At 43.3% G+C, this 24,532-nt stretch overlaps 1 protein-coding gene across 1 annotated transcript; it reads right to left on the bottom strand.

The window, feature by feature from the left end:
- Window positions 1-18,925: 18,925 nt before the first annotated feature.
- LOC131225540 (RING-H2 finger protein ATL2) lies at window positions 18,926-20,120 on the bottom strand. The gene has a single exon (XM_058221077.1). The coding sequence runs from the start codon at window positions 20,016-20,018 to the stop codon at window positions 19,152-19,154; it is 867 nt and encodes a 288-aa protein (XP_058077060.1). The 5' UTR covers window positions 20,019-20,120; the 3' UTR covers window positions 18,926-19,151.
- Between the last annotated feature and the right edge of the window lie 4,412 nt (window positions 20,121-24,532).

Genomic DNA, 24,532 nt, shown 5'->3' with positions numbered 1-24,532 from the left:
TTGCCATTGATGTTGCTCACGAAGTGTTTGATAAAATGACTCAATGAAGTGTGGCGAGTGACAAGGAATGTAAGTACATGAAACAAATACTCTTTTTTTTTTTGGTTTTTCTTGATTTTTTTTGTTGCTTAGAAGGTGTTTGATAAAATTACCTGTAAAACCATTGCTTCGGTTTCACATATAGAGGAATTTTAAAGATGCAGTCCAGGTGTTTGTGGAAATGCCTCAATGGTGAACTCGGCCCAAGCTGCTAACCGAACTGAGCCGAGCTGGCCAGTCAGGCTCGAGGACCGAGCCGAGTCGAGCTGAGGCTAGCTCGACTCGGTTCGACCCGATGTACACGCCTAGTATAGATCATTGGACAAATGTTATCAATTATATGAATCTCAATGGTTGGCAGAATTTGCACTTCGCTTCACTATATATATATATATATATATATATATATATATATATATATATATATATATATATATATATATATATATATATATATACTCCAAAAATGGACAAAATGAATATACATGGTGTTTCAAAAGTACAAAACAACAATTGAGCAGGGTGAGCATGGATAAGGAAGAAGAGCTTCCCTACTTTCAGACTTTCGGCGGATCCTTTTAGTTTGAGTTCGGGCTACCGCGGGGTATGGGCCAGGGCTCTAGTCGCTTTGGGTCATGTATGGGTGGGACTAGTTCCCTATTTAGATGATTTGAGATTTGTGGTTTAGATATTTTTATATTTAGTGGCACTTGATACTGTTTTATGACTTACTTATGCTTCATGCCTTGTTAAACTCTCCATTATTTATGAGATCATCCAAATATAATTAAAATTTGAAGCCCATTAGGGCACTCATGACATTTGAGAATTCTGATATCGTGTGATTCATGATCTTGCCAGAATATCCAATATTATATGATTATGGCATTATATTGAATACTTGACACTTACCTTGTGCACACACTTACACCACCCTCTAAGCTTTCTATAAGATTATGTACGATAGATAGGGCTGTACACGAGTCAAGCTAACTCGAAAAGCTTGCTCGACTTGGCTCGACTCAGCTCGGATTGACTCAGCTTGAAAGGCCTACTTAAGACGAGTCAAGCTTGTTTACTAAAGCTCGAGTTGAGTTCAAGCCAAGTTCGACCATGGTGTATTTCAACTCGAACTCGACTTGACTCGAAGCTCGAGCTCGAGCTCAACTCGGCTCGAGTAATATATTTTAATAATATATTATATATATTATATTAATATTAAATATATATATATATATATAATATATTTAAGTTTAACAAAAGAAGTTAAAACTTAAAAGTTTTTACTAAAAAACCCTACCCGTCCCCATTCCCTCCTTTTCTTTCCCTTACCCTACCAAGGTAAACTCAACTCGACTCGACTCGAACCACTAGCTCGACTCGAAAGCTTCGAGCTCGAGCTCGAACTCGAGTATAGAATGGACGAGTCAAGCCAAGCTTGGCCCACCTCGACTCGACTCGGCTCGATGTACAGCCCTAACGATAGATGCGTGCAGGTGGCATTAGGTTGCAGCAGCGTTGAGCATGGAGCGTGTAGTTATCTTTTGGAGCTTGATTTTTGATATATGTATTTTCCTTTCAGCAATGTATTCAAATGTTTATGTTAGTGGATATGTGATAATGATGTTGTTCTTGTGATTTAGGTATACTTGTGGTTATGCTTCTTATGAGATAAATTCGTGTTGAAAATCCTCGTTATAGGATCCCAGGATTAACATCTGGCATATGAGCGCTAAGAATGGGGTACTATGGAGGCTGTCGGCACCGGATTCGACGATCAAAAATTTGTAAGTCCGGATTTCGAATTTGGGGCATAACATTGATGCTCGATCGTCATGTATATAACCGCTTCTTCGTCTGGACTCCTCAGAGCTGCAGCTTCTTCCTATTATAGGGTTAGGTTTTCGTCTTCCCTTTCCACCAAAACCCTTCCTTCTTCTCCATCTTATCTTATAAACCCTTGCTATCCAAGCTTCTCCAGATCCATCAGCTCCTCATCTATCTTCGTCCGATCCCTACGATCTTTCTTCTCTTCGCGTCACGTCTTCGATTAGAGATCGCCTGTCAGCCTTTGTGCTCAGATCAAGAGCTCCGCTGTTGTCATCGAATAGTTCCAACGTCACAGCTCCCAACCTTCATTTCTTCTAGTTGGAAAGCCGCTGCCTCTCAAGCCGCCCTCTCTCTCTCTGTCTGTATTTCTCTCTCGCTCGGTCGCTCTTTTTTTAATCTGCTCGGCCTCTGACATAATCATCTCTTCTCTATCTCGTTTTCTTTGCTCGTTCTTGTTTTCTTCTCTTTAACTCGGGCGTTGTAGAATCGAGTCACCTGTTGCTGATGCACAATGGTGCAGAGGCGAGCCTGTTCCCTTCGTTCGTTGACTAGATCTAGGCTGATTGCCAATAGTTTTTCATTATTCTATTCGTCGAACGAGTTGACTCGGGCCATCGGTAGCTCGATCTTCATGGGGGTAATCGCCTCCAACCCATAGGCTAGGGAGAATGGGGTTTCACCCGTGGTAGTTCGAGCTGTAATTCGGTAGACCCACAGTACTTTAAGAAGTTCCTTGGCCTATGCTCCTTTGGCTCGGTCAAGCTTGGTCCTCCAATGCTGCTTGATGATCTTGTTGACAGCTTCGACTTGTCCATTTGCCTGGGGATGGCGTGAGGACGAGTAAACGTTTCTGGTCCCGAGGTTTTGACACATCTTTTGGTACTGCCTGTTGTCGAACTGCTTTCCATTGTCAGAGATGATTATTTGAGGTATCCCAAATCAATAGATGATGTTCTTCCAAACAAAATCAGTGATCTTCTGCTCGGTTATCTTAGCTAGAGGCTCGACCTTTGCCCATTTGGTGAAGTAGTCTATGGTGATGACGACGAACTTCGTCTGACCCTTCCCTGTGAGGAAGGGCCCAATGATGTCGATCCCCCATTGAGTAAAGGGCCAAGGGCCAGCCAGTGTGATAAGCTCTTCCGGTGGTTGACGAGGAACTGATGGGAATATTTGGCATTTATCACAGCTTTGGACGAGCTTCTTGGCATCTTGCTGGATGGTCGGCCAGTAATATCCTTTCTGAATCACTTTGTAAGCGAAGGATCGTCCTCCAAAGTGATTGCCACAGATTCCTTCATGAATCTCCCGCAAGACATAGTCAGCCTCGCTAGGTCGTAAGCATCGCAGGAGTGGCGAAAAATATCCTTTCTTGTATAGGATCCCATTGAGTATTGTGTAGCGGGCGGTTTGGATATTCAATCGTCGGGCCTCAGCTCGATCTTCAGGCAGCTCGCTGTCGTTGAGATACCAAATGATGGGATCAACCCAGGTAGGTTCTGAATCAATAGGGAGTATGACCGCAGAGTCAGTCTTATCGACACTCGGCTTGGCGATGTACTCAATTGGAACGGACCTGGGGATGTCATCTTTGTCGGCCGAGGCAAGTTTTGCTAGAAGGTCAGCTTTAGTATTCTCAGCCCGCGGGATGCGGTTGACAATACAATGCTGAAATCCACCGATCAACTGTTTTGCTTGCTGTTGATATGCCTTTAATCATTCTTTTCTGGCTTGGTAGATGTCGGTTATCTGGTTGACGACCAATTGCGAGTCGCTGTATATGTCGAGGTGGGTGGCTCCCAGGCTGGCTGCTAATCGTAACCCGAGGAGTAATGCCTCGTATTCTACTGTATTGTTGGAGGCTTGAAATTCAAGTCTCAAGGCATACTGCATCTGCATGTGATCAGGAGATTGTAAGATGACCCCTGCCCCTCTTGCCTTGGAGTTGGATGAGCCATCAACGAAGAGCTTCCAATGGGCCGGGTCGGGCATGGGTTGTGCATAATTCTGCTGTTGGGTCAGCTGCTCTGACTCAGTCGAGGTTTTCTCAGATTGCTGTGTGACCTCAACGATGAAGTCGGCCATCGCCTAACCTTTGATAACGACTCTGGGTTGATAATGTATATCGAATTCGCTCAACTCGATTGCCCATTTGGTGAGATGTCCTGAGGCTTCCGACTTTTATAGTATCTGTCGTAGTAGTTGGTCTGTCAGAACGATGATTGAATGTGCCTGGAAGTAGGGTCGGAGATGTCGGGATGAGACGATCAATGCTAGGGCCACTTTCTCCAAGGTTAGATATCTTGTTTCTGCAAAGACAAGAGTTTTGTTGACGTAGTAAACCGAAAATTGTTTCCCTTCATGCTTACGGATCAAAGCCGAGTTAACCGCTGCATCGGATACTTCCAAGTAGATCATCAACGTTTTGCCTGGCTTGAGTTTGGAGAGCAAGGGTGGCGATCCTAGATATTTCTTGAGCTGTTGAAAGGCTATTTCGCATTCATCTGTCCAATCAACTATTTGCCGACCCTTCAATTGCTTAAAGAAGAGAATACATCTATCGGTGGCTCGGGACAGGAAGCGGTTGAGTGCCATAATTCGTACAGTCAGCCGTTGAATATCTTTGATTGTTTTAGGTGACTCCATATTGAGCAGGGCCTTGATCTTCTAGGGATTTGCTTCAATCCCTCTCTAGCTGACCAAGAAATCGAGAAACTTGCCCGAGCTTACACCAAAGACGCATTTGCTCGGGTTCAACTTCATCTGGTATTGCCGAAGGATAAGGAACATTTCCTCGAGATCGCTGGTGTGGTCTGTTGCTCGAATACTCTTGACGAGCATATTGTCGATGTATACTTCCATGGTCCACCTATTTGGCAGGTGAACATCTTGTTGATCAATCTTTGGTAGGTCGCCCCTGCATTCTTTAACCTAAATGGCATCACTCGGTAACAATAAGGACTATTGTCAGTGACAAATGTAGTTTTTGATTTATTACTCGCAAGCATTACAATTTAATTGTAGCCTGAATAGTCATCCATGAAACTAAGCAACTCGTATCCCGCAGTGCTGTCGACCAACTGGTCGATCCGAGGAAGAGAGAAACTATCTTTCGGGCAGACTTTATTTAGGTCGGTGTAGTCCACGCATACCCGCCACTTCCTGTTAGCTTTTTTGACCAGGACGATGTTAGCTATCCAATAGGGATAGTACACTTCCTCGACAAATTTAGATTTCAGAAGTTTACTCACTTCTTCCTCGATGATGACATATCTTTCGGGGCCGAGGGGACGCTTCTTCTGTCGGACCGGCTTATAGGTCGGTTCAATGTTGAGGCGATGAGTGATTACTGATGAGTCGATGCCAGGCATGTCTTCGTGAGACCATGCAAAAATGTCAGAGTAGCGTCGCAGTAGGACAACGAGCTTGTCCTTCAACGGAGGTTCTAGAGACGACCCTATCTGTATTGTCTTAAATGGATCAGACTCATTAAGTGGAACATGGATAAGTTCTTCGATCGGTTGGCCGTGCTCGGAGGACTCATCCCGAGGGTCCAGAGACTTGATCATGGCTACATCAGATGGGGCTTTCAATGCTGTGGTGTAACATCGTCAAGCATCGAGCCGATCCCCTTTAACGATTTCGACTCCTGTCTCGGTCGGGAACTTCATGGAGAGATGGTATGCAGAGACTATGGACTGGAGCTGGCATAATGAAGGTCGCCCGATAATCGCATTATAGACCGAAGATTGGTCGACTACCAGGAAGTTGACCATGATCGTCGTTTGATTTGGCGTGTCTCCGGTGGTGAATGGAAGCTGAACATATCCCTCAGGGAGGACTTGTCCACTCGAGAAGCTGGTCAACGGGGTTCGCAGGGGCCGGAGCGCGGACCGTTCGATGCCCATCTTGTCGAATGCCTGGGTGAGTAATACGTCTGCAGACGAACTGGTGTCGACGAGGACCCTGAAGACTCTGTGGTTCGCTATAGTAACAGTAATGACCAAGGCGTCATCATGCAGGTAATGAATACCTCGAGCATCTTCCTCAGTGAAAGTTATGCTGTATTTTTCCATCTTTTTCTCCTTGGGTGGACGAGCCATAATCATAACCTCGAACTTAGGCCGAATAATGCTCCTCACGTGGTTTTTCCGAGCATTGTCTGAATCGCCCTCGCCCCGATGATCGCCCACTATGGCTTGGATGTCTTCCATGGGTTAGTTATTATTCGGGCGTTCTTCCGGGGTTACAACCCTGGTTCTTTGATCTACATGCTTGCCAAGGTGGCCTTTTCGGATGAGTCTCTCAATCTCCTGCTTCAAGTTATAGCAGTCGCTTGTGTTATGTCCATGATCTTGGTGGAAATAATAGTATTTGTTTTTACTTCAGTGATCGGGGTTGCCCCGCAGTTTGTTCAGCCAGCTCACAAAGTTCTTACCCTTAATTTCCATCAGAATAGGCTCCTGAGGCTTGTTAAGGGGAGTGTAATTCATGAACTTACTATCTGGTCGTTTACTCGACCTTCGGTCGTCACGAGGTCGATCGTCTTTTCGTTTCTTACTGCCACTTGTTGAGTCAGCTTCCTTCTTCGCCGACTGCTATGTTCTGTTGGGGGAAAAATATGACAAGTCCGATAGGTTAGATTTAGAGCAGAATACAATGACATGACCCGGACTCACTAGGTGCTGAGCTTGATCGAGGCATACATGTTCAAAGCCATAAGGCCGCCCACAAAATGGGTCGACCATAATTCATGCATAAGCCGAACAGGCATAAGCATATCTGGCTATAGCTCAGCCTCAGCCCGACCTATTGTTTAGGTTGGCTAAAGGGGCGATTATCAGCCAGATTTATGTCAATTACGGATCAACCCCATCTAACCAAGAGTCAGACAAACGACAAAAGAAGCCAATAGGTATGCGTCGTCCAACAATAGCACATGCGTCATGGTCGACCGATAACATGCCAAGCTTCACAGTTGTTCCCAGATTAAGATTCTAAATTGGATCTCATCCTAAGCCGAGTCAAGAGCCAACCCAAAATAGGAGATCTCATTCCAAGATCTCTGGAAGATATTCACTAATCCCGAAGATCTCAGGATCACGATTGATAATGACTTATCCTTTTTAAGGAAGTCCTAGATATATACAGGATCTTCCTTCTACTACAAATAGGAGCACCCGCAAGGTGAAAGGTATGCATCCACACAGAGATACACCCAGAGCACCCAAGCTCTCTCACCCTCAAATCTATTATCAAAAGACCCAGATTCTGACTTAAGCATCGGAGGGTCCCCTGGATTAGACGGAGTCTCCACCATTCTCTTTATGTGTAGGTGTTTGAGTGAATCAGAAGAGGGTGAGTCAAAAACTGCATCAACAGTTTGGTGCCGTCTATGGGAAACGACATAATAAGCCATTTTCTGCCCTACCAAAAGCTATATACCTCTTGTCATGGCGAAAATAAGAAGAACTACGTAGGCCTCTCACGAAGAAATCCCAATTACTGGTCCTTCGACGACGAACGACGCCCCGGGTCAGCCTGAGAATTGCCAGGGCCCTCCAGCCCAACAAGCGAGCTCTGGTTCGACCCGGCGCACTCATCGAAATCGTGGAGGAAATAGACAACTGGAAAGAGAGGTCCAGGAAATTAGGGCTGACATGACTTATATGAGACAGATGTTGGAACAAATACAGCCCCAGAGGGTGCAAGTATCGGATCAAAGGGATGATTGGTCGAATGGTATCTGGTCATGCGCCGACCCTCAGCCCTCTGCCCTGAGGGCTGTGCCTCAGCCAAGTCAACATCAAAATCCCGTCGAGGCTACTCCAACCCATGTCTCAGCAACCGCCCCTTTACCTGCTACTGATCTCCATCACGAGATAGACCGAAGGAGACGCAGGCGGCCTCCAGCTGAAGGCACGACCGAAAGCGAAGAGCCTTGAAAGAATGAGATCCAAAATCTGCAGGGACAAATTGCAAATTTAAAGCAGAATCATTTGGCCGGTCAGGCTGGATCGGAGGAGAAGACTTCCCCGCTCGTTGATGAAATAATGCGAGCCCGATTGCCTGAGAGATTTCGTTTGCCTCGGATCGCACTCTTCACTGGGAAAACCGATTCGACCGAGCACGTAGAGCGATTTCGAACCTACATAGAATTGCATGATGCCTTGGATGCGGTGATGTGCTGAGCATTTTCGCTGACCTTGACTAACGTAGCTCAGCTCTGGTTCAAACAACTAAAACCAAAGTCAATTAGCTCGTTCACCGAGCTCAGCTATGCTTTCGTTGCGATTTTCATAGGAAGCAAGAAAAGACTCAAGGCGCCAGCGCATCTGAACAACGTGATCCAGAAGGAAGGGGAGCTCCTCAAGGACTTCATCAAGCGCTTCAACTTTGAAGCTCTACAAGTCCGGAAGCATTCTGACGAAACAGCCTTCGATTCCATCACGCAAGGGGTTAGAGATAAATCATTCCTTTTATCTCTCGACAGAACTCCCCCTTCTACTTTTGCCAAGTTCATGACCTGAGCGGATAAATACACCAATGCCGAGGAAACTCAGATCCTCCGAGAAGCGGCCCAGAACGGGAGTGCCTCGGCTCATGCGGACACCACCAATTTTTCTACTTCAATGTAAGCCTTCAGATCAAAATTAGTTAAGAGCGTCTTTGAGGTAATTGAAGCCGATATCATAGACGGCCGAGCATTCGCAAAGGCAGATTTTCAGGACGTGGTCGATCTCGGTGTCTTTGATCAGCTTAGCGATGATGAATAAGTGTCCGTTGCGTTGGACAGTGATAGGTCAATCATGATCTTAGCAAAGATATTTAGATCTGCGGTGGAGCTTCGAGGATCGGATTCCAGAGAGGAGATGCAGAGCTGGTAGTCGTTTGTTTTGTTGCATGTTGTTTGAATCAAATCAGTGCTGTTGTAGGCTGCAGATGATAGGTTGCAGAAGAGAGAGAGAGAGCAAGAGCGAGTGGGAAAAAAAGCAACGGATGGAATGCGTTGGCCGTGGATCAGATGTTCGGTGGAAGTGTTTGGAGGGAATGGGTATTTATAGATTAACAGGTTCATGCAATCACTGTAGAAAACGAAACGCTTGGGCTGGCATGATGGGCCTGATGGGCTTGGGTCTGACTTATATAGTCGGGCCTGGTTTGGTGTTGAAAGACTCGGCGACTTGAATCAAGTCATTCGGGCCTGAGACGGGTTGGGGTTGAATCCGGCCGACTCGTGGTATGGAACCGGATCCGACTCTTAAAACCATGGTTCAGTTTCACTTGATTTCGTGGGCCGTTTATGGGCCTGAACGGGCCTAAAACTAGGCCCAGTGGTAATGAATGCTTTGCTGCAGGAATTAGCATGAATGAGAATGATTTTAGAGAGGGGACCAGTTGTTACCGGGTAACATGTACTTGATGGTGGGGCCCAATTTGATGTATTTTTTTGTATATATACGTCGTCCATCAGTTTTTATATATCATTTTAGGGCTGAGTTCCAAAAATGAAGAAGATATCATTCTCAAGTGGACCACACAGTAGACAATGAATGGACACCATTAAAAAATCCTCGGGGGAAAGAAGAGTGTTGGATCAAGCTGATATTTGTGTTTTCCCTTCATCCAGGTCTGTGTGATCTTTTCAACGGGTTGGATGGTAAATAAACACTACGTTGGGCCCTTGGAAGTTTTTAATGGTGGGAGTTCAATGAACACAGTTTCCTGTGGTGTGGTCCACTTGAGTTTTAGATCTCCTTCAATTTTTGATATAATATCTAAAATTATATGAAAAAACTGATGGACAGTGTGGATATACGATACATCAAAGTGGACCCAGGGTAAGTGCAACACTGACCTAATTATCCCTAGGTAAGTAACACCTATCCTAATCCATGGCTCAAGTAGTAGACTGAGTGTGAGATACCTTGTTTCAACACTGAGGTCTTGGTATCGATCCTTAGTAGGGGTGGCTAACACTGAAGTGTCAACTGACAGTAGGCCCAAAAAAGAGGAAAAAAAAAAAAAACCCATTACACCTAAATCTATAGCTCTAAGTGGTAGAGTGAGTGAAAGATACCTCCTATCAACACTAAGGTCTTGGCATCGATTCCCTAGTGGGGTGGCTAACGGTGAAGTGTGATATGGGGAGCGGATAAAATGGCTCCCCCAGGCGAACTGCTGGGGTTGGCCACGCATGTACCTGGATATCAGGCCGTTGGTCACCTTTGTTTGCGCATGGCTTCGTTTAACCACCTCAATGATTCAATCTTTCCTTGCTGTCTTCTCTTCATTGAATTTGAACGGTTGGGAATAAAGAAATAGGTGATTGGGGTGTACGGATTCTGCAACTCCATATACTCAGACAAATCCATCGATTCATTTCTCTAGAATTTGTATTTAATAAACCAGAAAATCGGAACAGAATCGCCTTCAAAGCCTGTTTATGGCAGCTGCTTAAAACACCCAAGCTCTGTGGGTCCCACCATATTGTATATGTTAATCTACGGCGTCCATTAGGTGGAACCTTTATTTGAACCATACATACATAATATCAATGTGATCAACGTAAAATTTCTCCTAAAACCTTTTAGTTTTCGTGGTGTGGCCCACCTGAGTTGAGAGATATAGACCATGGCTACCCCACACAAAAACCTACGGTTCACATGTTATCCCCGTCGTTTCCCTTGGTGTGGCACGTAAGATTTTTGGGTGTGACTGATTTTTATTGCCAGGGCCTAGAATCAATGATACAACCAGATGGACGGAGTGGATTTTATATATACAGCTAGTGGACCCCACAGAGTTGGGGTGTTGTACGCGCTGTGTCAAACAGGTGTTGCAGACGATTCCGGTCTCATGTGGGTCTAATTAATTAATGGCATGTATTATATGGGTCCGTCCACTTGTCAGGTGGGCCACATGTCACAAAACAAACGTACGGATGAAAACCTTGGCTGAGGTTTTATCATCCATCTTACTGTTTCTAATATCAGACAGATTGTAGAGATGTGATTGCATCTTTCGTACAGATTCTTTCTTATTTTTCGGATTTCTGAAATTTTATATTTATTTATTTATTTATTTTTCCTGTAATCTATTTATATCCATTGAGAAATCAATAAGAAGGAATCTCTGCGATACAAAAAATCATGGACCAGCATAAGGACAGCTTGGATATTGCACCTGTCCGCCACGCTGGCAGATGTGTTGGCTTGTAGATGTTTAGATACATCCATTGCTGAAGGGCCACTTTAAGTAGGTGAGATGAGACATACATGTGGACAGTCTGATCAACTGATTTGGACCATCCATTTCTCAAAATCAATCATGCATGCTACGGAGTAGAACCACAGAATCATTATAATTGATAGTCTACAAAATAAACAATCCAATCCGTTCAAAGAAAACAATTTCACTCATCAATCTAGATCACTACTTTGGTGGGCCAACATTGGATTTCTTACAGTTTTCTAATGAAGGCCAACTTTGATGGATGGGATCAACCGTTAGATCTTTATGTTAGAATAGTGGTCCATGGAGTTTGGACTGTACTCATGTACCACCTTAATTGATTGATGACGCTAGGGCTGTCAGCAGGCCGGCAGGCTCTTGGGCTAGTAAATTAGGCCCAAGTGTGAGGCCCGAGCCCAAACATGAGGCCCTTTCATTAATCTGGTTTATATTGGGATGTGTCTGAGGGGCTTTTTGGATGTCTTTAAGTTGTAAAAGGGGTTACATGTAACCTAACTACAGGAGTTGTTTGGATATTTGTATTTGCCTATAAAGGCTTTGCAGGTTGTAAGGAAATTGCAGCTTTTGGCGGTATTATGAAACCTGATAAAAAGTCATGTTTCCTATGAAGTTTTTTGAGCTAAAAAGGTATTATACTTGTTAGAATACAATGGTTAATATATACTTATAATATGTGGGGCTAATGTAATGTATATGGTACATCAAATTTATTCATCATGTATTTCCCTTGGCTCTCTCTTGTGGCCCTAAAAAAAATAGCTCGTCCATTATAAAATGGACCACATGAGGGAAGGTTGGGACATCTACCATTAAAAACTTTTAGATTTTATTTGGGGCTTGATATAATGGGTGGAACACATCCAATCCATTTAGTGTGTACATAATTTAAGACTCTTCTAGGGCCTTAAAAAAATCAAGTCTTCCTTAAGTTATTCATGAATTTTGAAATGTTCACTACACAAGTTCTATGGTATGCATACCTACTTTATTTATTGTAAACACTTCTAGCCAAACACATAATCTGTTTACCCCTAAATAGGACTTTCAATTGGCTAGTAGTCCTGGCGGGCCTATGAGCAGGTGGTGTATCAGGCCCCATGGTCAGGCTCGGGCTTAAATCAGGAGCTTGATTGTAAATCTGGCCGGACTCAGGCTTAATACCCTAAAAGCATGTAAACCCAACTCAGCCGAATTGGTATTTTCTTAACCTAATTTTCTCCATTTTCTTCCGCTATCTCTCTCTCTCTCTCTCTCATGTATGAGTCACACTAAAATATCATTTATCCACAGAGATAGAGATATTCAGGGCTTGAGCTCAAGCAGACTTGGGCCAGACTTTGTGTAAATGTCTTGGGCTGGACTTGAGTTGAACTATTTCAGCCCGTCATAGGCCCGAAGCTGAATTTGGGCTTAGGTTGAGAATTGCAGGCCAAACTTGAACAAAGCTCAGCCCGGAGCTAACCTAGCCCATTGATAGCCCTGTTTATAAAGAGATTATCATTTTACAGGCCAAACGAAATAGCATGTAAACTGATTACACCTGAATAGTCCCAAGTATACATTTAACCATGATATGGCGGCACACCTAATCAACAGCCCAAATCTTGCACAAAAGTGGGTAGATGGGCTCAGGCTGGGGTTAGACCCCAACCTGGCCCACCCAACCCTAACATCAACTCATCACCATCTTATGAGAGTACGTGGATCCTTTGTCCGTGTGTCCTATTACAAATCATAACATTTTGGGGCATCATGTACGGTCACGATGATAGTTTAGAGGAGAGAAGAAAAAAGAACTTAGAGTTATAAAGCAACGGTCCAGCGCAGATTTGTTTTAGACCTGACCTTTGGACGGCTTTGGCTGGGTCCATCGGCCTGAACCACTTCAAATGTTAACTTTGGTGGGCCCAGATGGGGTCTTTCCGGGCCCTTCGTAGGAACGGATCAGATGGAGTTGGTGAGAATTGCGTGTGGTTCAAATTGTCTTATTTAAAGGGGAGGAAGTTGAATAACCGTTGTTTGGATGAATTCCATTGTTTTATTATGGACGGGTTACTTTCATTGATTATTAAAACTACAGATAGAGATGCTTAATCGCGATGTATTTTATTTCACGTGTTTTAGCAGGTGTTTGGTTGCGTCTCTTCAAGTAGATATTACCGGCTGCGCTCACATGGTTTAAGGGGTGGATTTGAGGTGGCCTGGTCTAGCCCAATACGGTGCGACCCTGACTGTGGGGCTAACCTTGAAGTATGTATTGTATATCAATGTCGTCCATCTATTTTGGTAGATTATTTTAAGGCATGATCGAAAAAACGAATGAGATCCAAATCTCAGGTGGACCACACTGCAGGAAACGGTGGTGATTGACCACTAGAAACTTTTGTGGGATGCAAATGTTTCGGATCGAGATGATTACTTTTCTTCTTTCAAACAGATTTGTGTGACCTTATCAACAGGTTGGGTGGGCAAGTAAAGATTACAGTAGGCTGTAGGGAGTTTTTAACGGTGAGCCTTCAATCATCGCTGTTTCCTATGATGTGGTCCACCTGAGATTTTGATCTTCTCCTTACATACCTAAAATGAGCTTTCAAAAACAGATGGACGGCGTGGATATACAATACATACATCAAGGTGGGCCCCACAGTCAGGTCCACACCATGTTATGTTAGGCCGGGGCTGCATCGAATCCGCCCCACGGTCAGGGCCGCCCCATGGTATAACGGTGGGGCCTATTCATGTGGTGTCCACGTGGTGTGTGCGTACGACATCGAAACCATCTAATAGGTGCGGCCAGGCTAATCCAACCATCAGATGGGCCACACCATAGAAATCAATGCCAAGTTGAAAAAAGAACCCTTTATTCGAGTGCTGGGCCCCACCAGATGATCGAATTTCCCTCATTTCCGAGCGTACCATCATCATCACGACCATCATGGGGCTCATCTATTGGACGGACTGGATATCACGCATACCTAATTTGGGCCACATCGCATTGATTATACGGTTTGGGCAACTAGACTTGCCTGATTTTGGTTTGGGAGCACATCATGTGGGGTCTTATATGTTGGACGGTCTAGATCTCATGCACATACCATATAGGCTCCATAATAGCTAGGTACCACTAATAGATGTGGGAGTACCAGTGCCACGTAAGCTCTCCTTTATATTAATTGTCTATCCATTAGAATTAATAAAATAAAAGAAAGAACTATAGCTGACGAAATACTTCATAGGCTAACCAAAGATGAAATTATCTTTCATAAACATTAGTTAATTTGGAGTGGCGTCTGTGACACTTTCACAATCAGAAGGTCTAGATACGTACGTACCTACATGAATGTTGTTGTTGATTGACCGAAGTAGATTATTTAAAATCTAGCAATAATATATATAAAGTTTAGGCCTGTTTGGCTGCCACCTTAAAGCGATATATATTTTAATCTTGTAGCACACCAGTGAAGTTGTTCGGAAACTTCCTATCTTGTTTTCTAGCCAAAAAGAAATGGGGGAGCCAGGGATTTCCAGATGCAGATTGAGTATAGCAGGGTACTAGTGTGGATTACTTGGTGACTAGGACAGATAACCCAACTATGTGGGGCCACTATGATTTATGTGTATTATTCATACTGTCCAATCATTTTGCCAGCTCGCTCTAGGGCAAGAACCTGAAAAATGAGGGTGATCCAAAGCTCAAGTGGACCACACCATAGAAAATTAGGGGGATTGAACGCCTAGAGTTGAAAACTTCTCTAGAGCCTGGAAGTTTAGGATATAGTTGATATTTAGGTTTTCTCTTTATTTCGGTTCATGAAATTTTATGAATTGATTAAATGTCAAATAAACATCATGGTGGATCATAGGAAGGTTTCAATGGTGTACATCACTGCATTTTGCCAGAGGGTTAAAATAGATAAACAACATGGATAAACACAAACATCATAATGGTCGCAATAGAATTGGGTCATATATTCTAGGTGATTTGGTCACCAGGCAATTCGTGTCTATAGGGGATTAGACGTACGCTGTCTAGTAGAGGTGGGCAGGATCCGACTTGACTCGTCAGATCTGACTTGACCGAACCGGTCGGATCCTATCGGGACTAGAATCAAGTAGTATAAAGCCAGATTTACTTTTATATATATATATATATATATATATATATATATATATATATATATATATATATATATATAACATTTACCTTTCTTCTACCTGAACGCTAACCTTACCCAAGCTAGCACTGCTGGAAGAATCTTTGTGATGTATAACAATTGCAACCATAATATCCTTCCCGTCTTACTAGTTGAAGCACGATCAACAAATATGGCCTGATCTGGTTTTGAAGTCCTACACGGTGTGAGAGGAGAGTTTGAGTTGCTGACTCGGGTTTGGCGGACGGCCTGGTGTGGTGTGGCATCGCAGTTCAAGTCAACTTCCTCTCATTCCCTTCTTTTTCCGCCGATTTTCCTCCTGTTTCCTTCTTAACACCAGAGTCTCCGACTTAGCTTGACTCAACTCAGTTCGAATGGACTGAACAGACTCAACTCGATTCGACTTGGTTTCCCTAACCGAATCGAACTCAATTCGGCTTAGGCCAGCAACGAAGTGGTTCAGATTGAGTAAGCCATGCTGGGCTCGGTCCCAAATCAGATTGAGTTCGGGTTAGGTACTTACAAAATCTAGATCGAGTCGAGTTGGACCTAATCTGGTCCGACTTGACTCGATGCCCACCTTTACTGTCCAGCAACAAGTCACCGATAATTTAAGAAAAAAATCATGTGCACCTATTAAATATGAAGCTTATAGTGAAAAATAAAATTTTCCTCCATGAAATTATGAATTTTTTTTCATGACAAACTCTACATCTGACATGCACATATGTCGCTTTTTAATTAGCATTATATATATATATATATATATATATATATATATATAATGTGCAAGCACGCACCCCACACACTTACGGTGTAGTGGAATTTCACCAATTTCACCACCTAAGGGTACTTGAACCCTCGACCAGGTGTTGAAACTCCTGAGAGTCTACCATCGGAGCAAGAGTAAGGACCTGCTTCAACCCACTCAATGTGATTAACTTATCATAACAACTCATTCTGCAGTTAATGCACATAGTCAATACAATGTGACAACAGATGCAAGTAACCCATTTGGTCATTGATATGATAATTCAGCTGGTAGGTCGACATGATGGTCTACAGCCCTAAACAGGGCCATCAAAAAATCTCTCCCATTTGGGGTCTTAACCGTTTGTTCGCCGCAAATGGATGCTCATGAAAAAAGAGAGAACAATAGTCGAAATCCAATCCAAACACCTCCAGGGTTATATGAATCTTCCAATCTTTTCTTCTTTTTTTTTTTCACTTGAAGCACTCCCTATGTATAATAGGCTCCTCATATCGACATCCTATATCATCATCATAGGCTTACTATGATGGTTTTTACTGACTTAGAAAAAGCATACTATAAAATCTCTAAAAAAATAATTTTGTGACGTTTGAAAAGATATTTTCACATGATTTTAAATAGACGGTTCGAAAAGATATATTCACGTGTGTGTATATATATATATATATATATATATATATATATATATATATATATATATATATAAGCGATAAAAAAAAATGTGGGAATCATGGGTGAAAATTCAAGTAAATTTTCAATTACTGTTGGTGCATTCCAGCTGGTGAAGTATACTTCTTAAATTAAAGTATTTCAACCCTATGACTTTATGACGATTATGGAACCCATTCAAATTAAAAATGAAAGAGTTAAATAGTAAATAAATAAAATAGTCCAAGCTAATTTTTTTATTTTTTGCATATTACCTAATCTAAAGTAAAACCCATAATATTAACAATTTAGATCATTGCAAGACCTCCATATGTATTTCAGGAATACTTGTTTGGTATGGCGCCTGCTGCACATAGTCAATGCATGATAGGTACCTATTCCAATATTTTAAAATGACAAAGATACCCCTATAGAGCACGTAAAATGTACACGTCGACAGGTAAAATATCATGCATTTGTTATTAAACATTCAAAAACCAATGGGGCGAGTGTTTAAGGTTGGTAAAGCTGTAGAAACGGGTCAGACGTGGCCAGAGGTTTTCGGTCCAAGTCTTCTAAAAATGTGGTTGGCCGGACAGGGACTTTCCAGGTGTCGCCCATTGAATAGCCGCCCATAGCAATTGACTTTTCTTAAACCTGAACCGCTCACACGAGGGAGGTTTACCCCAGGCATAGAGATATCCCCCACAGATGTCGGTGACAAATCCTCTCCGTTCATCTGTTTTGCAAGACCATAGTGGGGATTGAAGGAACCGGGGTGGGGCAGAAGTTTTGTATCAGGACGATATTTGTGCTTACAGTTTATCTGAGTGGTAATAAGCATGTGAAGGGTTTAGATGGTATATAAACATTATGGAGAACTCCAGAAAGGTTTGGACGGTGGACATCTCCGTTCCCACTATTTCGTTGGTGTGGCCCACCTGAGTTTGGGACCTGCATGAATTTTTTATTCCTATCCTATTGTGATCTTTAAAAACAGATGGATATAGGGTTTGTCAGGTACATCTATGTGGACCCCACACAGCCTCATGCACTGGAATATATGAGGCTCACAAAGATGTATAAGTTTTATCCAGGCGGTCGGTTCATCGTTTTTAGGACTGAAAGTTGGGCACCCGACCAACCCGTGATCGACCCCACAATGGGTTGGGCTCGGGCAGGATATATCGGGTCCGATATCAAGCTTGGGCTATACAAACACCAACCTGATAAAACTTGGGTTGGGCTCAAGTTGAGGTCTCGGGTTATCCGACCAAACTCGAACTCGAACCGATTAATATATAAATTACTTATAAATTATAATTGAGCGTAGATCTTTGTTTCAAAGGCACACTAGTGATGTCAAGTTTCATTTTTCCACGTCATTTTTAAGGACTTAAGTTAACAAAATATGCGAGATTACTCTCTTCCAAATAGATTGTGTGCTATGCTACGTGACTTTTGAAAGAATAGTTGTCCTATATTTTAGTTTTTTTAAAATAAAAAGAAAAAAAATGAAGCTCTTTACAATGAATAATGACATATATAATTAATAAAATTATAAAAAAAGTAAGTTCTATATTAAAATATAATAAATTAATGTAATAACGAAAATATTACCACGTACATACCTGACCAACCTGACCGAGCCCACTTGGGCTGAGCTTGGGTTGAGAATTCCCAACCGAAGATTAGGTTGGGTTGGTTACGGTTTAGGCATAGGAACATTGGGTTGGGTTAGGGTTGAGCACCAACCCGACCCAACCCGCCGGACTTTCAGCCCTAATCTCTTTCATATGATTTTAGGGTACGAGCCTAAAATTTAGGCAGGTCCAATGCTCTAATGAACCGCACCACAGGAAGCAGCGGGATAATGAAACTCACCGTTGAAGCCGGGATGAAGGGAAAACACAAATATTTTCTGCCGCTCACAAAAAGTTTTCAACGGTGAGAGTTTAATCCCCACTGTGTGGCCCACTTGACCGTTGGAGCTGCCTCATTGTTGGGTTCATATCTTAAAAGTGATCTGGAAAACTAGATGAACCGCGTAGATAAAACCCGTACATCACAGTGGGCCCCACAGAGCCGCGGGACGTAAACTGCTTACATTTGTCCAATAAGAAATCTACTGAGTAGGCCTACTGATGGACTGCTCGGATTTTCAACACGTGTGCCACATTGCCACATGCGTGTGGGCCTAACAAAACTCCAGAAATAATCACAAATATTAAAAATAAATAAACAAATAAACCCAATTTCCGATTTTAACTAGTTAATTTACAAGCTCAATTTCGAGATACTTATATATTTAAACATTAAAAGAAGAAAAAAAAATAAAAATCACCGACTTTGAATCTTCACATTCCAACCTAATCAGGGAAGATCATGAAAACCTGCCACGTGTAACATGACGGAACAACTCCACAAAGGGCCCACATCCATAGAGAGAATCCTCACCTTTGAGGTTGGCCCTGTTCTTCTCCTCTTTCAACATCGATTTCAGCAGCAGAGCTGCTACCACCACCTCCGCCGGCTCTTCTATCTCTACTCAAAATCCTCCTCAACGCAAGAATCCCACTCCCTGGAGATCTCAACGGCGACCCAACCACCAAATCCTCCTCCAACCCTTTAAAGCTCTCGTTCCTCCTCGGCACTTCAATCCCCATCCCTACAAACCCTAAAGCCTTCTTCCTAAAAGAAGAAGAACCTGGATTCGAAGACGACGTCGACGAAGAAGAAGAAGAAGAGCCTGTTTCTTCAGACCCAGAACTCGGGCCAGCTTCTGAAGTTCGCTCTGTCTCTGTCTCTACCGATACCACAATCTCGATCTGGTTTTGAAAAACGTTACGCGGCGAATCCGATATATCGGGCTTCACGGCCGATCTACAGAGCGGACACGTGGAGTGGGAGTGAAACCACATATCGATGCAACCGGTGTGGAAGCTGTGGTTGCATTTGGGCAGCAGCCGACCTTTCTCCTTCTCCTCGAACTCGCATAAGCACACGGCGCATTCTAGCGGGTCCGGGTGGGTTTGGGGGGAGAAGACGAAGACGGGGAGCGATCTGAGAACGGCGGCATCGAGGCCGCCGGAGGGAGCTTGGTGGGTTGCGGAGGCGAAGAGGAGGCGGGATCGTCGGCGGAGAAACCGGTTGCGCCGGCGGCGGAGGAGGAAGCAACGGGCGTAGATGTGGAGGCAGAGGATGAGGACGACGACAGTGAAGAGGATGATGATAGCACTGAGCATGATCTTGCCGCTGAGCGCGTAGCTTTTTGGGGCGTGGATGTAGCCCCTTGGGATGCCGTTTGGCTCGTTCTCCATTTGCGATTTTCTCCGATTGCGATTTTTAATTTCGAAGAAAGGAGCGTCGAAGAGATGAGAGAAAGAGGGGCTTTATTGGGGAGAGAGAGAGCAAAGCGGCGGAAGGTTCTTGGATGCCGCAGTTTATTTATAATTTTTGACTGTTCTTCCTCGATTTGGTTGAGAGGTACCACCGTAGGATGCGGTAGATTGATAGGGACGGCTACGGTTGATTTTTTTAAGTGGGCCACACGACTATTTCGGATGACGAAATTGCCCTTCTGTTGTTTTACGGTTGGTAATTCATATCAAGATTGTCTTGACCAGTTAATCGTTTTGGGACATTCTTCGAGTGGGGAGCGGATTAGGTGTTACCCGTGTAACACTCGGTAGGTGTTATCCTTAACGTGGGGCCCACCTTAATTATTTGTTGTACATCCACGCCGTCCATCCGTTTTTTCAGCTCATTTTAGGATGAGGTGCTAAAAATTAAACAGATCCAAATCTCAGGTGGACCACACTATGGAAAATAGTGGTGATTGAACACCCACCATTAAAAACTTCTAAGGGCCCACAGTAATGCCACCGTAATGTTTCTTTTCCATCCAACCAGTTGATAAGGTCAAAAAGACCTCGATGAAGGGAAACTATAAATATCAGCTTGATCTAAAACGTTTGTGTTCCACAAAAAGCTCACTCACCATTGTTTGCAATTGTATGTTCCACCAAAATTGGGATCTATTTCAAAATTTTGGATTACGTCCTAAAATGAGTTACAATTTTTAAAAAATGTATGGACGGTGTAGATGTAAGAGGATAACACCCACTATGGTGTTGCTCGGGTAACATCGAATCCGCTCGAATCTAGTCACGAGTCGGCCCGGGTTCAACCCGATCGACTCGTGACTGACCCGACATTGGGTTGGGCTTGGGTAGGATGTATCCGGTAAGGGTTTGGTCTTGGGCTTGGGCTATACAAACACCAACCCGATAAAACTTGGTTTGGGCTCGGGTTAAGGTCTCGGGCTGCCCGACCCAATCCGAACCCGATCAATATGTAAATTCTTTATAAATTAATTATAATTGAGTGCGGATCATCTATGTTGAAGGCACAAGAAATTTCAATATCGTCGAGTTTCATTGGTCCACGTCATTTATGACTGCTAAAGCCAACAAGATATGCCAGAGTTCTCTCTCCCAAATAAATTGTTTGATACATGATAAGACTTTTAAAGGAATATTTATCATATATTTTAGCTTGTTTGTTTAGAAAAAATGAACTTATTTATGGTAAATAACAACATATATATTTAATAAAATTGTAGGTATAAAAATAAGATGTAAATTTAAAATATAATAGACTAATGTAATAATGAAAATATTAGCATATATCTACCCGGCCAACTTGCCAACCCGACCGAGCCCGCTTGGGTTGGGCTTGGGTTGAGAATTTGCAACCCGATATTAGGTTGGGTTGGGTTAGGGCTGAGGCATAGGAACATTGGGTTGGGCTAGGGTTGAGCACTAACCCAACCCAAGCCGCCAGACTTTCAGCCCTACTCATGGGGTTTCAATGGACCGAGCTCGACCTGTTGAAATCTGAATTTTGAATACGACAGGCCCGTCTGATAGGCCCGAAACAGTTTGAAATCCAGGCCACGAACAACCCCAGGCCCGGCAGGTTGACAGACCTATTGTGTCGCACCACAGATCGTTCTTGACAAATCCATTCCGTCCATCTGTTTCGACAGACCACAGTAAGATATAATTATAAAAATCAGAAAGATCCAAAACTCAGGTGGGCATACTAAACAAAACAGTGGGAACGGAAGCGTCGACCGTTGAAAACTTTCTGGAGCATACCATGATGTTTATATTCCATCCAAACCGTTAATATGGTTATTACCACTCAGATAATCTGTAGGCACAAATATCATTCTGATACAAAACTTCTTTCACCCCAAGCGTCCAATCCCCACTGTTTCGTGTGTTATGGGCCACCTGACTTTTGGATCTTACTTTTTTTAAAAAAATATTTCTGTCCTATTGTAGTATTTAAAAACAGATGGACGGAGTGGATTTGTCAAAGACATCTCTTTAGGCCCCAGCATAGAAATAAATTTGTGCCTACCCACGGTTTGGCACTAACCGTGGGGCCATCATGCTGGATTTATTGTGCATCCACCTGTCCTTCTGGTTTGACATCTCATTTTCGGAAAAGATCTAAAAAATGAAGCGATTCAAATCTCAGGTGGAGCACACCACATGAAACAGTGGTGATAGACCATTAAAAACTTGTAGGCCACAGATGCTTTCAATCAAGCTGATATATTTTTTGTTTTTTATTTTTTGTGCCCTTCGTCCAGGTCTGTGTGACCTTATCAACAGGTTTGGATGGCAGACAAACATTGCGGTGGGCATTAAGGTGGGCCCCAGGAAGTTTTTAACGGTGGACGTTCAATCACCACTGTTTCCTATGGTGTGGTCCAGCTGAGATTTGGATTTTCTTCTTTCGCGGGCTCATGTCCTAAGATAAGCTGGAAAACGGATGGAATGGATGTTCAATACATACATCAAGGTGGGCCCCACGCTCAGGTCTGCACCGTGTTGGGTGAAGCCGGGGCAGCACCTAATCCGCTCCCATTCCAGGCCGTTAGATTTTTCTGTCCATTTGCAGTCCTCGTACATTTTTTACCCAAGTGGATCTCCTTTGATCAAACGGTCAGTTTGCATGGCGTCATAAGCCATTGATTGGATGATGAATTTCATGGCACGGATTACGTCATAACACATACATCAAGGTGGGCCCACAGTCAGAGTCTCAACCACCAAGTTGTTGGGAGCGAGTCAGGTACAGCCCCATCTGTTTTTTTGGATCAAGCTGAGATTTGTTTTTTCCTTCAATAACGTTTCCGTGACCTTATCACGTTGGATGGCAAATAAACATTATGAGATTAAGGTGGGCCTTAAGAAGTTTTTAACGGTGGGCATTCAATCAGCACTATTTCTCTTAGTATGGTCCACTTGAAATTTGGATCTTTTTATTTTTTTGATTCATGCCTTAAAATGATATGGAAAAATGGATGAACAACATCAATAGAAAAATACAAATATCAAGGTGGGCCCCATGGTAAGGGCCACACTGACTTGGGTGAGGCCAAGCCGCACTTAATCGACTCCTTAAATTATTATCATGCACTCACCTAATCTGCGACTAAGATTCTAGGACCACGGTTAGTAATTTGGCATTTAAAATTGTGCATGTGCAGTCGATTAATGCTGACATGGATGGGTTATATCCTTGTGATGGATGGGGACAAGGACAAGGTATGTGTTTTATCCACGTCATCTATCCACTTTTCGAATTCATTTTAGGGCATGAACCCTAAATTGAAGTATATCCAAAAGTCTAGTAGACCACACCATAGGGAAATACTACTGTAATGAGGTCCAGCATTAAAACTTTCCTAAGGCCATGGGAATGTTTATTTTTCATCCATACTGTCCATGAGAACACAGACATAGATGAAGGGAATACACAAATAACAGTATGATCCAAAACTTCTTGCTAGGGTAGTTTTCAACTACCCCTTTTTACCATGGTGTCTTTACTTGAGCTTTGGATATGCTTTAATTTTGAGCCATGCACAGGCAAAATGAATGGATAGTGGATAAAACACATACATCATGGTGGTTCACATGACACTTTTAGAGATGAGGCCATACAAAGCAGGACCAAGTCGAGCAAGGCCTTGACATGGCGATATTTGATTGGTCTAGCTCCACTCCGCCGAACCACTTTCAAACATACCATACGTGTCTCATCTTTGACAGTGACACATGACCCAATCAAATATTACCATGTTAGGGCCTCACCTAATCCACTCCCACACAAAGCATGTTTAAAATTAATTGAATCCGGTGATGATAGGAAAACATTGAGTCCGGTGAGGCTTGAGATTTCATTGGACCATATGCCACTATCAAATTAGGGTCATACAAAACATGTTTGAAAGTGGTTCAGGTACGCGGCTTACCTCACACGTAGGCTGAACCACATTATGGCCTTACTAAACTCGGTGTTTCTGAACCTCATCAAATCTAGTTCCTATTCGAAAGTTATTTGGGAGAACATGTAAGACCCGTGTCCTAATCCGTACCATTCCGTTGGCTTCCCGCACCATATTTGGTGTTTGCGCACGATCATAAGCCAGTTCCTGCGCACCGACGTCGGCTCGAGCTGAAACTTATTCGACCGTCGCCGCGTTCCAACGCCGTGACTTGCGACTGAACCGATACCCAGGCAAGAGATGCCGATCTGCGTTACGAAGAAACACCGCGCGTTGCGGATTTCGAGGGAATCTCTACGCAATAAGTCCCATCAATCATCATTAAATGCAACCTTATCTCAAGTACAACAACCCATACCTCTTTCTTCACAAAGTCAACTCTCTCTCTCTTCACCCATCCCTCCTTTACTCACTTTTCAAACAAACCCATGCTTCATTAATTACACCCATCACTCCATCACCTCA

Source organism: Magnolia sinica, chromosome 14, assembly GCF_029962835.1.
Source record: "Magnolia sinica isolate HGM2019 chromosome 14, MsV1, whole genome shotgun sequence".
Classification (NCBI taxonomy): Eukaryota; Viridiplantae; Streptophyta; class Magnoliopsida; order Magnoliales; family Magnoliaceae; genus Magnolia; species Magnolia sinica.
This window is presented reverse-complemented; position numbering and strand designations above follow the sequence as displayed.

Bases quoted from the DNA above. Each gene is read 5' to 3' on its own strand.
- LOC131225540 (XM_058221077.1), bottom strand. From the start codon at position 20,018: ATGGAGAACGAGCCAAACGGCATCCCAAGGGGCTACATCCACGCCCCA.